We start from the raw sequence: 17187 nt of genomic DNA, 5'->3' as shown, positions 1-17187 counted from the left end.
GCAGACATGTGCATATTTTGAAACTATTACTTTTTGAAATTATTCCCCTATTGGACTTGGCCATATTAGAACTACATCTGTACCTTGTGTACTCGACGCCTACAGCTTCCATCCAATTCAAATGGAACTTTTTGTCCATCGCCCGCATAAAGTAGACATGCATTTATTGTTGGTAATTTCATGTTAGTTTTTTTTAATTCGCCCATTTTCTTTTAATGTAATCATGTAATTTCATATCCGGTGTATGTTCCCCCGCCGTGTTTTCTACGAAATATAAATAGTATCGTCCTAGGATATTGCATTTTAGGCATAATCACATGATTTTCATTTTATTTTTAAAGCTAATGTCAGTCTCGAACTAACTTGTACACTGACAGATGCAAGTATATCTATGAGAACATTGGGATACTTAGATAACAAGTACATAGGAAATTGCACATACAAAAACAAGTTTTAAAATCTTTAGCGTACAAATATATACTAGTATGTAGGCGGTATATGATACGGATCATCCGTTGTAAATGTGACAGTGTATTCGGACTGTTACTGGATCTGTGTAAGGTAAGTTCTATAAATATTATCATTACTTATCAATAATAAAAAAAATCTGCTACTGTTATTTGACAATTAATGTAATGTCAATGAAATGTATCTGAGATACTGAATAGGTCTATCACCACCTACCTTCATATAAACCAGGGGCGGATCCAGGATTTATTTCCAGTGGAGGGGGGTCCGGATGGTGGTAGATGCGGGAGGGGATGTCGCCCTCCTACTGGTGGGGGTACGTGGGGCTCCCAGGAAAATGTTTGTTTCTCGGGGTCAACGGAGAGCGAATTTCGAGCGTTTTAGAGTAAAAAAACAAGAATCTGAATCCCATCAAAAAATGTATTCATCACTTCGAAAATTAGAAATGCAATATTATTTTACAAATTTTCCGATGATATGAAAGGCACGGATGAACACGGATGAAGAATTCATTATTAGCCTTGACTAAGTCTTCTAAAGGGTTATTAAAAAAATATTTATAAATCAAATATATTATGTATTTTAAATCTCCGTTAGATATAGGGGCGTACCGTTCTGGACGAGTTCATTTATCCTTGAATTGAATTTACGATACACAGCAAATTATATTTGGATTCTCGGTGCCGCAGCACGTTATAATGAGTTTTGTACTGTTTGTTCAACTGTGAGTGCAGCGAATTCATTTATTCTTGAACTGATTTTACAATAGTATTATACACAGCAAGTATTGTTTGGATTAACGGTGCCCACAGCCGCAGTACGTTATATAATATGATTTTTGTACTGTTTGCTCAACTGTGAGAGTGCAGCTTTAAAAGTTTTCATCATTAACTTGGAAAATTCTGTGTGTATTGGGGGGGGGGGGGGGGGGGGGGGGTTATTACAATTGTAATATTGATTTTTGTAAAGAAAAAAGATTTGAAAACCCTGACCTATATACAATTATCAGAAATAATTTACCTATGATAATGTCAGACACTAATATGAACGAGGCACTCGTATATTCAAAATATTCATCAAAAGAAAAAGGCAACCACCAAACCTTAACAAACTAGTGACAAAAGATAAATTTGCAATAAAGTCTAACAAAAGCGGAACATTTACCGTTACAAATTGAAAAAAAAAACCAACACACACACACACGCACGCACGCACGCACACACACACACACACACACACACACAAAAACAACAACAAAAAACCCGTAGTTTATGCAAACATATAAAAGAAAGCAAATGTTACATAGTTTGCCAAGAACACTTGTTGCGATCATGCCGCGAATATCAGGCGAACATGCCGCGAACACTTTTGATACAATATTCGCAGGATGTTCGTTTGGTGTTCACTTTTCACAGGCATATTAGATTTGCCGAGAACATGTTGCCGGAATTAGTAGCTGTGAGCTTCCCACGAACAAGTTGCTGCGATCATCCCGCTAACTAGCTGCTGCGAACATGCCGCGAACTAGCTGAGAACCATGACTACTAAGTTAAGCCTGGCCAGAAATGCCCATGAAATAGCATGCACAGAAAAAGGGCAAAAAAAAAACAACAAATAAATTAACAGGAATCAGGGATATAAATTCGTTGAATTAACTTAGTACTGAGGCTGTAACAAATTCAAATTATCAATGTCTGAACTTTTTCATATCATGATACTTGGTTTATTTCGAAATTTGTAAGAATTTTAATTGTTAAATGTAATTTAAATAACAGTATCTCAGTGCATGTATTAATTTCATCCCAATGTCTTTTCTTCACACTGCTTATAAGTTATATATATGACTACAAATCTGTTATAGTTTTACTTTTACATCTTATTTTTCAAAAGCTAAAATTGTCATTTTCATATTTCTTTTTAGATACTCTGGTTCAGCTCTGCAAAAGTTTAAGCATCTATTTTATTTTCAAAATTCCTCATGTTTATTCAGACATCTATATGAGTATAGATATTAAACATTTTGACTTACCACAAATAAGAATATATTCCTATTATCCATCTAAGAATCACCATTCACATTTGAAAAATGTCTGTAATGAATACAGATTTTCCTAAATATCTGGTTGTAATCATACTTTGACCTTACAGATAATGTTACAAATTAATTGATCTACAAATACCTGCCCTGATCAAAGCTCTTCATAAACAGTATACGAAAAGATTACAATCTTCTAAGTTCTTCTCGCGATCATTGGTCTTCCTGATAAATATCCCGCAAACGAGTATCAAATCAATAGCGGCAAGATCGCGGGTAGCAGCGAATATCCCGCGAATACTTTCTGCGAATAGGTATGTTCACAGCATGTTCGCGTCTTTTTGACCATTTCGTAAGGGAATTTTAACGGCAAAACATTTTATGTAAATGAAAATATGTCTTGTGATGTAAAAAAATGTACTTTATGTAATCATCACCTGCAACGGTTGTGGAGAATTTTATATTTATGTGGAAGAGAATTCCATAGTTTGGCAGCAAAGTTTGGCAGCAAATGAGCGAAAATAGTTGACACCATATCTTGAGGTTCTTACCTGTGGTATATCGGCTGTTCCAGAACATCTAAAATAATACATATTTTTTTAATATTGATAATATCATGTAAATAAGTTGGTCCTTCTTTGTTTGTGATCTTAAAGACTTCAAGAGCTATATATATGTCCCTCATTCTTCTAATTTTAAGGAGGGCTTCTTAGACTTAAACAACAATGTATTATAATCAGACATGTAATCACTGTAAATAAAACAGAGTGCTCTTTACTGGATCTTTTCAATCTTTTTGGTGTTGACCTCCCCACAAAAGTGCCAAGTTAGGGGGCAGTAGTTAAAATTTGATAAAATGAATGCGTGATAAATGCTTAATTTCCCCAGTCTGCATAGGTACTTTCCAATTCCTTTAAGGACATTTAGCTGCCTCAAAGCCTTTTTACATATGTTGGAAATATGCACATCAAATTTAAGCTTAAAATCAATAGTTATACCTAAAAGTACAACATTATCTTCACACTAAATACTGATGTCATCATGATTAAAAGAAATGTTTATTTTTGTTTTGTTACAGATAGCAATTGCTTGAAATTTATCTGGCTTGGCTTCCATTTAACAAGAAATATGCTATCTGATTCCAGACTTCTTACTACATTTGAAATATCATAGTCTGCATGCGACAATTTATTAAAATCTGCATAATTTAATAATTTAGGTTTTCAACTAAATGAAAAAATATCATTAATGAATATATTAAACAGGACATGGCCTAATATGAAGCCCTGTGGTACGCCTTTATATATTTCTTTGAAATCACTAGTAAGAGGCCCAATCTTGACACACTGAATTGCTTTCTATTATTTAGATAGCTGTTTACTTAATTCAGAGCAGATCCAGATAAACAATAATGTTGCAGTTTTAGAAGAAGTCATGCGACAGATAGTCAAATGCCTTAGAAAGGTCTATTAAAATTGCGGCCACAAATTTATTTTGGTCACAAGCTAATTTCCAGTCCTCAATATTTCTAAAAGGGTACTTTGCATCCATAGACAGGTATAAAAGCTGAAAGATATATATTCAAGTGCACATTAAAGAATACAGATAGTTGTTCATTCATTGCTCTTTCAAAAGATCTTAGACAAAAATTTGTTAAAGGTTTCACAATAGAGGGTTTAGCTAGTTTAACTAATTTAGATGAAAGCCCATCATAACCAGTGGCCTTTTTGATACATAATTTGTTTATTTGCTTATCTACAAATGATTCTTTAATTGTGACATCTTCTAATGAAATAAGTGTTTAAAACTGATTTCCGTCTCAGTTTTGTTATCAAATTACGCTGCTTCCTAAAAGACTCCCATGTTTTACTACTTTTATCTTTAATATATATATTATGAAGCATCCTGTTTTTAAACATAGTTTGCTTCAACTCCCTGTTCATAAACGGAGCAGGTTTTGGATGTTACTTTTTCCTTTTGATAGGTACATGTGTATTTGCAACGTCTGAAAAGGTAGATCTAAAACAGTCATACATAGTAGACGACAATATTTTCCGTAACAGCTTCCGAGTACTTACGGATAACGGCGGAAAATGCCGGAATTTTTTAAGGTGATTGACATCATGTTTTACACTATTACTAAAATCTTGATGTAAAATTATCTGTGTTAAATTTTTTAAAACTTCTATAAAAAGACCATTTTGACTTGGTAGAAGGTATTTCTACTTTCAGCTAAAATGCTATCATATTATGGACACCACGCAGACCGCAATTAAATTTGCAGATTTTCTCTAAAGATGTGTTTGCATTTGATAAAATAACATCAGTAAGGGATGGCTTATGCTTTGCTGTGCAGCAAGTTGGATTTTAAACATATATGTAATTATGAAGATCAAATATATCACAGAAAAAATTTAACATGTCACATTTTGTAGGTTTAAGCATATCATAATTTATATCACCAATTAGTACACAATTTTTGTATTTATCATACCGTTTATCCACAGTTCTACAAAAAAAAAAACTTTCTGAAAAAGGTCATCACCAAGTGATGGAGGATTATGTGCCCCACATAGTAACTATTCACTGATGTCCATAGGAATTTAGCAACAAATTCTTTCATATACAAAATTAATGTAAGCTGTCACAGTCAAACTTATGTTCGTTCTGTTCCTGTGCAAAAGAAAAATAGACCAACCATTTTGGGAATGCCAATATACACAATACTACAGGAAGCAAACATCAAATCTATAAATTTCGAACTTATCAAAATCATAGTTAACAACAAAATTAACCCATATCATGATTGAAACGATTGATTCTGCCTTTGCGACCAATGTAGATCATGATCAGCCTGCACATCCGTGCAGCCTGATCAAGATCTGCCTGTTCGCTATTTACTCAGTATCATTTTGGTAAGCACTCATTTTAACAGATAATGGTACTGTCAAAATTGAAAGATTGATAAATTCATTATAGAACTTTAGCAGGGTAAGGGTTAAACTTACACAAATGACTCAATATAAAATAAAGATATAATTTGGCACAGATTTCTGGACCAGAACGTGCAACACAACCCTCATTCTACTTTAAGTTTCCCCCCTATATTTGTTGAAAGCGAGATCAATTTAATGCCTTGATTACAATTTTAATTAAAGATTAGTGTCTCAAAATGATATGATAATAAAATTATGAGAATAATGATTATAATGTATTTGTGTTTACTCAAACATATTTTAAGATTAGTATGGGATGGTTCCCCGACCCATACTTGCCGTTTGACGGGGAAAATAGATAGAGTTACCCTGTATTCGGGACCGGGAAAAAGACGATATGAGTAATATGTTAGTATTAGGAACGTAAAAAAGGTGATTGTTGTGATGGAGTTAGGGGAGGTGTAGATACGAATAGTGAAATTAAGAAAAAACAAAAAAACAAAAAACAACAACAACAAAAAACCAACCTATTACAAAATCTGACACCAGTGTCCTTGACCTTTCGGATACCTGACCCTTAGCAAAAAGATGTATTCACCTAACCAACCTTTACTTTTGAAGTTTGATGAGTTAAGAGGATAGGGCAAAATTGAGAAGCTCCCTATAAAACTTAAGTCTGAAAGCATCGCCGTCGCCGTTGTGAGTATAATAGCCCTGCTTATACTTTGTCGAGCAAGAAAGCGTAAAAATAAGCATATTGTAAGAGTAAATACATGTAATAGTAAATCATTTTAACTTTAATCGTCTGTTGGCAGCAAACGTACGAACTTGTTTGTCCCCCCCCCCCCCCCACCCCACACACACATGCCTTTATGTTCTACTTAGCTGGTGTTTCATATAAACCCACCCGTAAGAATGGTGCAAGTAATGATAAGTCGAATAATAAGCTACCTATATCATATAATAATAACTAAATTTTGTTTACAGGATATAAAGTTAATGTTTGGCTACATCAGTTAACGAAGAAATTTGAGTTATACTACTTAATGGTTAATTTTAGTTTCAACGAGGAAGTTATGTTGCAAGGATATATTTTCTACTTATTGATGCACTTTCGTATTTCTATTGTTTTATACCTCCCAAAAAATGCACGGGCGTTTAATAAATACATATACATTAACCTTCTTACCTAATTATCACAGTTTGCATTTTTTTGTTATTTGTTTTGATCTGGACATAATTCTGTATTCAGGATATTTCGGGGCAAATACTATTGTATCAATTTATCTTAAAGTACTTGATTATTTGGCAATGAACTTATTTGATGACAACTGAAAATCTTATTTCTGTCAAATATTTGAGAAGTATATCGAGGACTGGACGTAAAACTCTCGTATCTTGTTCTTTAAATTCAGCTATGTTAAGTTCAGCCTTCGATATATCGTTCCTATGGTTGCATATTTCTGCCACGAGATAGCTATCGCGATAATTAAATAAATTATCTTGATAAAGCGAACTTTTCTGAAAAGATTATTTCAAATAGTCGAAAGTTTCCTGGAAATATTATTGCGATATTGTAATATGTATGTATTATTGATGATAAGCTGTACATGCTTAAATCAAAATAAACCTATGTTCTGTTCTGTTCTGATAATTTACATTATTATCATGAAATGTTTTGCGTAAGCGCACACAGCTGTCATTTATTAACAAGACAGCTGTCTCGATACTTTCAGCGATTATCGTGATATTTCGAACTTTTTCTGAAAACTTTATCGCAATAGTCTAACGTTTCCTGGGGAAAAAAACATATCTTGATAAAATAATTTTTTGCGGTAATATTTTCATAAAAATGCTAAACTTTTCTTGAAAGTTTAGATATTATCGTGATAGCTACAAAGAATCTCGTGGCAGTTTCAAGCACTAACGCGAATTTTTGTGCTAAAATATTTTCAGGAAAGAAATAAACAAAATATCTAGAAAATATTACGTTTTGCTGAAATGTTTTCTACGGAAACGTTTATGGGCCTCGCAATGTCGCGTTAGATAACGTAGATAAAACAGAAATATCGACATATTTTCGCGAGAAATCAACATATTATCACAACAAGTCGGTATATTTTATTGACTTATTGCATTCATTTTTTCAATGTTTAATAATTTTTCTCGAGATACGCGTATGCTTAAGCTATAAAGATTTATCCTGTCACTTGCAGTATTTTCGACCCGATATCAGGGTGTCGGATATCTTTCTTTATATACCGTCAGTTGATCATGTGACCAGTGATATACGGTCAGTTGATCATGTGACCTTATGATCGATATTGTTGTCATAAGAAATTTTGCAACGAAACCATCATCATTGTGTTGGAAATGTCCGAACTAAGAAAATGAGTGGTCAAATAATGAGTTTTTATTCAAAAACGAAGAAGTTGTTGCGATTTTGCCGGTAATCACGTCATTATATAAGTGACGTCATTACGAATATGACGTCATTAAAGCGGCTGTCGCACACTTATTTTTGTAAAATAAATTGCCAAATATCGGAAAATGAAGTAATGACAAGATAAATAGAATAATAGGTTAGTGCCTAAGATGGAGCAAGTTTATCTGGCTCGGCTCCGGACGTTATCAGGTTCGCCTTCGGCTCACCCGATAACCTCCTCCTCCTCGCCAGATAAACTTTCTCATCTACGGCACTAACCTATTATTCTCTATATCTCGACATAGTATGACGATATAAAACGCCCCTTTCTTGATTTACTAAAGTGAGTTCTCGTAATATCTTCTAGCATAAAACTGCTGTTCTTGTCACTTTTTGGGGGTGTATTAACAAGAGAGAAGACGTGTGTTAACAGAGAGATTTTCGCGCTCACGTGCTGTTATAACACCTTTTTATATTTGCGCGTTCCGTGGCAAAGCGTAAACGTATTACGGCTCCAAACGAATAATTCAAACGGAAATGACGTTAACGTGAAAAAACAACTCAGATATTCCCGCGCATTTCATGGAAATTTAATGACGTTGAGGCAGAACGTATTCATTTATTAGGTTTTTTTCCGCGTTTTATGCTAGAATAGCGTTAGCGCATGTTCATTTCGTGTTATAACATCTTCAGAATCCCTCGGGATACGTTGGTACCCTCGCCCTACGGGCTCGGGCACCAAACAATCCCTAGGGATTCTGCAAAGGTTATAACAAGAAAAACATGCGTTATCCCTACATAGTAATTGCTCTCTTTAGAAATATGAAATTTGGGTTTACAGGCCCGTAGGAAATATTTTCATATTGGGCGGGCATTTTCAATACCATGCTAGTAAGACAAATCAAATAGCTGGAAGTTTAATTAGTAGAATAAACGCAATTTTGGAAATTATTTTGGGAATTGTAGCACTGACCCTGTTCCTAGAAGCCTGGCTTACCACCAATATAAAGTGACCGTAGGGCAGTTTAAACTGTACTTTAACAATTACAGCACTTAGTTTGCAATTTTTGGGAGCGCAATGTCCTAAGAAGCGGTTCCTAAAAACCACAGTAACGTTACCATGATTCCCTTGAATTCTGACAACACACAAAAGATATATGAATGACCACAAAAACAAGTTCCATATTTCCTGCCATGAATAAAAGTATACACTATTCAAGTTGACCACTTATAGTATGTAAGTTCCTTATTCATGTGAGGTGACAGATAGCAGACAGTGTTACAAACACATTGGTCCGTCAAATGCAATGCTACAGATATTTTAGGATATCCAAGCAGTCTTAATTTTCTTCATATAAAAACATCAACATTTTATTTATTTATTTCCTTTAATCAGCTTTTTAAAGAAATCCGACTGTATTCTAGATGAACTTATTTATATTTCTAATTAAAATTGTTGTTATTTTCGGACGTTTTTTTAATGAAATCCATTCATAAAACATAAACATTGTATTTCCTTTAAATTTGAATATTTACTTTTTCTTATGAAATCCATGTTGAACCTAGATCTGCTTTATGAAAAACATCATTTTTGTTATTTAATACAAAGGTTTCTTGGTGTTCCTTTATGAAATCCATAAAAATAGAAAACATACTTTTCAAAGAATTGCTTCTCTTTCACAACATCTGACGGACGTCTGTTGTGAAAGTAAAACTGTGGATATTTTACTGTGAGGTTGTTTTCTTTTTTAATTTTCTTTATCTGTTTAATTTGTTTGCTGTTGCTGTTTTGGAAAAAAATATGCACTCAGAAAATATTTATAAAAATGTGTTATGTGCTAGTGATATGTTATTTGTTCACAGACAAACCAAACTGTGTATGCAGTTATTCTCTGCTTCATACTATCTGTCAACGAGTAGCATTAAAGCACTTACAAATTAAATTTTTAGTCTTGCTATAACTAGAAGCTTTACCGAGTCCCTTTATAGAAAGGCAAATGATCCGCCAAGTGAATATTTGGTGCCTAAGTACTCGTAAACTGCCTGTACACAGTGAATCCGCATTTTATTCTGGAATTACTATACGTTTTTATTTTATATTTATGTTCATTGTTTACTCTGCTTGACAGTCCGCCCGCTTAGCTCAGTAGGGAGAGCGCAGATCTACGGAACGTGGGGTCGTGAGTTCGAGCCGTGGGCGAGGCGTATGTTCTCCGTGACGATTTGATAAAAGACATTGTGTCTGAAATCATTCGTCCTCCACCTCTGATTCAAGTGGGGAAGTTGGCAGCTACTTGCGGAGAACAGGTTTGTACTGGTACAGAATCCAGGAACACTGGTTAGGTTAACTGCCCGCCGTTACATAACTGAAATACTGTTGAAAAACGGCGTTAAACCCAAAACAAACAAACACAACTCTGCTTGACGAGACCCAAGATCCACGCAAACATACTGAATCCTTAACCCAACCCCACCTTTCCTACGCCCCTGGTCACTGTCATTGAAGTGACTTTGTATACATATAGTCGGGTTAAGTCGAGAACTTGCGTTAGAAAATCATAAAGGGATGGTTTATATCGACACAATATGTCGAGATATCATTACAGCTTACGCGGATCTCGAGTAAAAATGATTAAACATTGAAAAAAGGAATGTAACATGTCAATAAGATATATCGACTTGTTGTGATAATATGTTGATTTCTCGCGAAAATATGTCGAAATTTGCGTTATCTAACACGACATTGCGAGGCCCATAAACGTTTCCGTAGTTTTCAGAAAAATGTACAAATTTCTTGAAAAGTTTTAAATCTTATCGTGATAGCTACCTGAAATATGCCACCATACGTCCCAGTGCGTTCCGGTGCTTTGTAAAACTTATATTGGAAGGCATTGAAACGTTACACAATATGTACAACATCTTTCAGAATACAGCAATGACTTCGTCAGATGAAAGTGAAAATCATGCCAAGAAAGAAAGAAACTGGGAGCAAGCAAGACATGGCCTTAAGTACATGCGTAAAGGAATTCAGCCTTTTGTAAATGATGTAATTAAAGAAGAACACCAGAAAATATTGAAAGCTATACAATACACCATTGGAACTAATAATGCATGCAATAGCTGCAGTCTAAGCACACTTAGACCAAATCATTCCAAAACACATGGCCGCTGTCCTCTAAATCATAAACATTGTAATTGTCTTCTAGCGGCGGGAAAAACCATAAATTGTCCGAAAGGTGCTTGTGGAATAGTATATGAAAGACTTATAACTCTGCATCGTTTTCAATCTCCAAATTGGAAGAACGTTAACCCTAAAACATGGTGTGTTGATGCTTGGGAGATTGGTAAATGTTTTATTTCTACCCATGGGTATGACGAAACGAGGTCAATTGCCGACATTGATACTTCAGGGCTGCTACAAGTGATTATAAACAATTTGGCATTCCAGAGTCATCTAGATTGTACAATTGACCCGCCCGAGGACACATTTTCATTGGTAAGATATTTCTAAGCTTGTAAACTCTCGGTGATACTCTTGTATAAAATCTAAATCTGTATATTGGCGTTGATGGTTGTCATACCCAACATGAATGCTTAATATTGCGTAACAAGCGCCTATAACGCTGAATGTTAACAACCACTGATGGCATTACAAATGTTTAAACTAACAGATTATTAAAAATATGTTAAATTATTAATTGGGTAATCAGCGTTGCTATAATTGAGCCCATTCAATGTATCTGTATAAAGGAGTTCCACTTAAGCTGTTGCTAGGGGTGTGGGACATTTCATCATCTCTTAGTAACGGAATCAATGAAGTCGCGCATTCTTATTTTCCTTGTTGGGTCTGTGCTTCAAATGTATCTGCTGTAGAATTTATTATGAAAAGGATCTTTGCTGCTATAAGTTTTTGCTTGCATGAAATAAGTAAATATCAGTTACATCTTGACTTATAAGTTCAGTTTGCAGTGATGTGTATTGGGGAAAGTATTTTAGATACGGCACACCATAAATGTTTGCATTTTTAAATAATTTTCTTTAATTGAAAAGAACAGTATTTAACATAATGTCAGTTTTACAAAATATTGAAATATATTATAAATCTTCAGTTTTATCAAAATGCCTTAGAAGTGGGTAGGACTGTATTGTTAAAGAGGACTAAAATGATAGCTCCTTTTAAAGAATGGGTATTCTTGATATTGAAATACACACTATTATTTAGTAATTCAAAACCATGACAAAAAATTATTGACAAAGTACTTTGGTGCAGTCTAAACAGTGTTCATTTTTTTCAGATTAGAAAGGCTCGGGGTGATCTATTCCATTCTGCTGAGCATGAAATCGAACAAAAGACTAAAGAGACCTATTTAAATTTGATGATATCTGCTCTAAAAGATAAGAAAGAGCTGTGTAACCGATTAGAAGCTCAAGAAGCAGCGAAAGAGATTGAGAAAGTATGTATATGATTGTGTATTCTAGTTCTAGAAATGGTCTATAAAGACCTATCTTTGTAGTTTACTGCGAATCATATATTCCAATTTCCGCTGATTGAGTATCTCCCTTATTTATATTTTTTTTCAATTAGACATGTCTTCGCATATTTATTTAAAACTGTAATCGCGAAATGTGTATATTTTTGTCACTTTGGTGGTTAGTATTTTAGAAACGAAGTAGCTGATGACAAATGAATTTTCTTTGCTACTTTTAAAGACATTAACAAAATCAATACGATTGGAAGAAAACTATGTTAAACAATACTGTACATAAATAGGTTAGAGAACATTCTGGTACACATAAGTAGAACTGGGATAAAGTTTATAGTTAATATCAACAATCTGGAACTTTCTCTATTCCACATGTTCACATATCATATCTCCCATTCGCATTAAAGTGACATGGGTCGGTTTCGTAATATGACCCTGTACGATTTCTGAATTATAGGGATTGCATTCACATTCCATCAGCTACTGGTGATGTTCATAGAACTAATAATTCCAACGAATGAATGTCTGCTGTGTAATCTAAACGAATGAGTGAATTGATTTTCCTAACTACCTATAAACAGTCGGGTCTAAAAACCTTTTTTTTCATTTTGTCCACATGTGCTTGCTTTGTCTATGTATATGTGTGTGTGAGTGTGTTCAGATTTAACGTTTTCAGTCAAATAAACGACGGCGTCTACTTTTAGCAGTGAGCACAGTGCTTGCCGTGTGCACGTCCGCGTGCTGTGGGTTGCGGTTTGGGGAGAGTGCGTTAATTTCCCTCTGAGCTAACTGAAACAGTCATCTATTCATCTGGATTCAGCTCAAAATTGTGAAAAGGGTAAACGGTTATGCGACAATTCTCTCACCATCATTGTTGAAGTCTGCTTTATGTCATGTACATATACATACGTTTTAAGTCAGTTATTTGCAAACCTTATTTATGACAGGTCTATCAAGGTATGCTATTTGCCCCTAACTGAATACATGAAACTTTTTTTCCAGCTGAAAACAGATGAAAATAAAGACTACTGTTCATCGAAGAAAGGTAGGTTTCATATATTTGTTGTTATTTAATCTTAGTTACGGATTTGTGAATATTTTCATAAAATGAAATTAAATTATAATTCAGAATTAGAATATTTAACTTCTTGTTGAATGTGTACTTCGATTTCGAGTAATCATGTTCGATATATACAATAATTCTTTCATTTGGTTTACATTTTTAGATTTGCAAGAACATTTGATACAGATGTATCTGAAATATTACGGCAGGGTATCTGTGCACCCGCTTATTTCATCTCAAGACAAGGGCATTGACGAAATGTACGTGCAGCCAGATCTTGTCGCTTTGCCAGTATCCCCCGGAACATTCCATCAGGAGAAAACGGTAACAGGGTACCACGATCTTTTTGTGACCGGAAACGACATGTTCAAAAACATATATTTATCTGGAGACGCTGGTATTGGAAAAAGTGCTTTTTGCGATGAAATGGTGATCAGGTGGTGTCACATTAAATCAAAAGCTGCTTTGCAACCATCACCAGATGAGTCAGTGTTGTTACAATTTGATTTTGTGTTTCTAATACGACTTAACATTTCCAAGAGTGAAAATCACGTCCATGATATGGTTAAGACTCAGCTGGTACAGGACCCATTCTATCAAACATCTCTCGATCACATATTGAGGAATGAGTCCAGTAAATGTTTGATTTTAATGGATGGACTAGATGAATGGTGTCCTGACAGTCCGGGTCTACATCTACCAATGGTAGACCGCATGAAAGACTATGTCATCCTTACAACATCCAGACCTTGGAAACTTGACATTCTAAAAATAAAACCTCCAGAAATGGATAGGCATATTAAGTTACTTGGATTAAGTAGCAGGTCATCAGAACTTTTCATTGACAGAATTGTAACGCGCCTAAATTTAATATACAAACAAGAGAAAAAGTCCCAAAGTTTTTCAGCAGCATTAACCGCAAGTGGCCTTGACTACCTAAGTAACAATCCCATATTGTTGCAACAACTTCTATGTCTGTGGCATAGCGGAAAAACTTTCGGAAATTCTCAGTGTGATCTGTATAGTAAAATGATCGAATTTTTATTAGAGTTTTCTGAGGCACGAAGTCGCCATGATTTGTCTTTTCAAACAAGCACCATTTCTTCCTCTCCTCGGACCGAATCTCTTCCAACATGTTTAGATAATATAATGGTTTGTAGGCAGTTTAGAAGTGTCATTGAATCGCTTGCTAAAGTAGCCTTTGTCACATTAGTCAATGGAAAAAAGGATATGTTTGAGCGAGTTTTCTTAAAGAATTGTGGTTTGTCAGAAAATGATATAGACAATTGTCTAAAAATAGGACTTTTGACACAATGTTTGTTTTTAAGTCCTATTGCTCAGAAAGATCGTTCGAGCGTTACTTTTATACATAAAACATTCCAGGAATTTTTTGCGGCAATCCACCTCACGATGAATTCAAACCAAAGTCTGTACGACACTTCGTTCCGTTCTTTAGATGAAGTTTTTGAAATGTCTAAAGTACTTGTGTTTTCTAGTGGGATGAGTGAAAAAGATGCGTTGTCATCCTCAAGCCTTATTCAAAGGAAAGCAGAAGAAAATGAACATTTGCAAAATTACAGAAAGCATATTTCTTGCCGACTCTGCGAAGACGAAAATGATGGATTCGGGTGCGTTCTTGTGAATTGTGTTCAAAGTACTGTTTTTAGTTGTGCAGAAGAATATGAAAAATCCGGGCGAAATAACATTTCCTTTAATCTAGTGGACATTTTGATTGACAGTGACACAGATCAAAATGTTTTATATAGATTAAACATTAACTGTTTGAAATCTGTTACCATTTTGAACTTTGACGGTGCAGCAAGGTATGTTATTGACAACTCCCGCGGACTGCAAAAAATAACTATTCAAGGCGTTAGTGCGACTAGTGATATGCTGCTTGCATCTCACATCTGCCATATGATAAAGAATTCAGTTAGTTCTCTCAAGAGTCTGCTTATAGATATTGATTTGTTTTATTTCGTGCCGTTCGGGGCGGATTCCAGTTCTTTCGATGTACATATGAATTATTTTCTGTTCGTTCTAAAATTACTTGCGTCATATGGCCATGAGTTAAAAACTCTGAAGCTTTATTCTGGAAAGAAGCAATTGTTTCAGAATCAGGATATAGGACAAATACTGAATGCCTTAGCAGATTGTTGGTATTTGAAGGAATTGTACGTGGACTGTTTAATTAGTCGTACGACAAATCAACTACTTTCCGTCGCGCCTGCACTATGCCTCGACCTGACGAGAAACATCAACCTCGAAATATTCGACTTTGACCAAGTCTCTGTAAAAGATATACGTATTGAAAACAATATCTTGCACACTTTTAAATTCCATAGATTGCCTAAGCTCGACAGTTTCCATTTCTTGCAGCGTATGCTTAACTCGACATGGTTAACGGTCCTGCATCTACATTTTTCTGAATCTTGTTCAAAAGTAGGCATTCATCTGTCGAATGTAGTTCCAACACTGAAGGCGCTTCGACATATTTCACTTTGGAATATTGATTTCGGGGCCAACCCACTGATATTTTCCGAAGAGTTGCAAAATCTTCAACATATTGAGTTAGGAGAAGTTCGACTTAGCAAGGAATGTTTTGACAATCTTATTGACAGCCTGCCTCTCACACAGCACGAACTGAAGGTAAATCTGCAATCAGTTATAATATCAAAATTTGAAAATGACCTATACATACGGCAGCGACTGAGTGAAAGGAAACACAAGGGAACAGTTAAAGTCAACGTTTACAGCCAGGGGGATTTTTACACTCGTATAATATGAAAATAACTCTTCTTTTAAGTGTTAAGCATTGTAACAATTGTAAACTTGCTACAACGTTGAAATTGTCTCGTGATGGTTAAATACAATATCATATATCTCACAGAAACATATTCTGACAAGAAACATCTTTAATGTTATCCAATTTTACAGGGTTTTACAACCTTTAGTGTTTCAGATTATCTATTTAATTTCGCATTCTCATAGCTAAATCAGTATGTACCACTTTTGTTTGTCAAATGTCTCATAATTGTATTATCTCAATACAAGTCATATCTGTCTATAAGCCCCGTTCGGAAGGCAGGGTGTATATGCTTTGCTCATGTCGGCCGGTTTGTTTGTCGGTAGACCATTTGACTTCAGATAAACTGCAGAAGACTCATACTATAACTCCCAAAGCCAAACGGCATGGGATGATAGCCTGTACATGTGGTCTGTGAATGACCACTATCGTTTTTGTGTTAAGTAGGTCCGATTTCCCACCAATATCCGGTGAACGCTAAGTTCTTTGGCCGACTTTGTGGTGACTAGGTCAAAATGTCATTGAGATAGAAAACGGTTTCTGATCAGTACTGATGAACGCTTGCGTCTACAACATGATTTACTTACATTTAAAGTATGCATATCCAAGGTCAAGGTCACAATGCCTCAAAAGTGACAAACCCTTACAAAGACATTGCACCAAAAAATGCATTTTTTATAAATTACAAGGTATTAGCTCTGGTATTATGTAGACTGTGACTGTATTAGCTGGAAACTGTCCTCCAATTGGTACAAACATGTATAAACAATATAAACCTAAGGTTATACACTAAACAAATCTTCGAACTCAACAATAATTTTTGTTTTGGCAGTATCTTGAGGCATAATATTGAGTTAATTTAAAAGTACATTTCTAAACTTTTACATACATTTACACACTTTATAAAAAATTCAATAAAATAAATGTGGGCCATCATATAATTTTCCTCATTCTACGATCTCACCCCATG

General features: G+C 34.8%; 1 protein-coding gene across 1 annotated transcript; it reads left to right on the top strand.

Moving 5' to 3' along the window:
* The first annotated feature begins 333 nt into the window (after positions 1 to 333).
* LOC123534279 (uncharacterized) lies at positions 334 to 17158 on the top strand. The gene is made up of 5 exons (XM_045316449.2): positions 334 to 561; positions 10791 to 11360; positions 12160 to 12318; positions 13351 to 13393; positions 13575 to 17158. The coding sequence occupies exons 1-5, from the start codon at positions 499 to 501 to the stop codon at positions 16196 to 16198; spliced, it is 3459 nt and encodes a 1152-aa protein (XP_045172384.2). The 5' UTR covers positions 334 to 498; the 3' UTR covers positions 16199 to 17158.
* The last annotated feature ends 29 nt before the right edge of the window (positions 17159 to 17187 follow it).

The sequence above is a fragment of the Mercenaria mercenaria genome, chromosome 12, assembly GCF_021730395.1.
Source record: "Mercenaria mercenaria strain notata chromosome 12, MADL_Memer_1, whole genome shotgun sequence".
In the NCBI taxonomy this organism is placed as follows: domain Eukaryota; kingdom Metazoa; phylum Mollusca; class Bivalvia; order Venerida; family Veneridae; genus Mercenaria; species Mercenaria mercenaria.
This window is presented reverse-complemented; position numbering and strand designations above follow the sequence as displayed.

Coding starts and splice junctions, on each gene's coding strand:
- LOC123534279 (XM_045316449.2), top strand. CDS start 499: ATGATACGGATCATCCGTTGTAAATGTGACAGTGTATTCGGACTGTTA. Junction 562..10,790: donor TGTTACTGGATCTGTGTAAG/GTAAGTTCTATA, acceptor AACATCTTTCAG/AATACAGCAATGACTTCGTC. Junction 12,319..13,350: donor CAGCGAAAGAGATTGAGAAA/GTATGTATATGA, acceptor CTTTTTTTCCAG/CTGAAAACAGATGAAAATAA.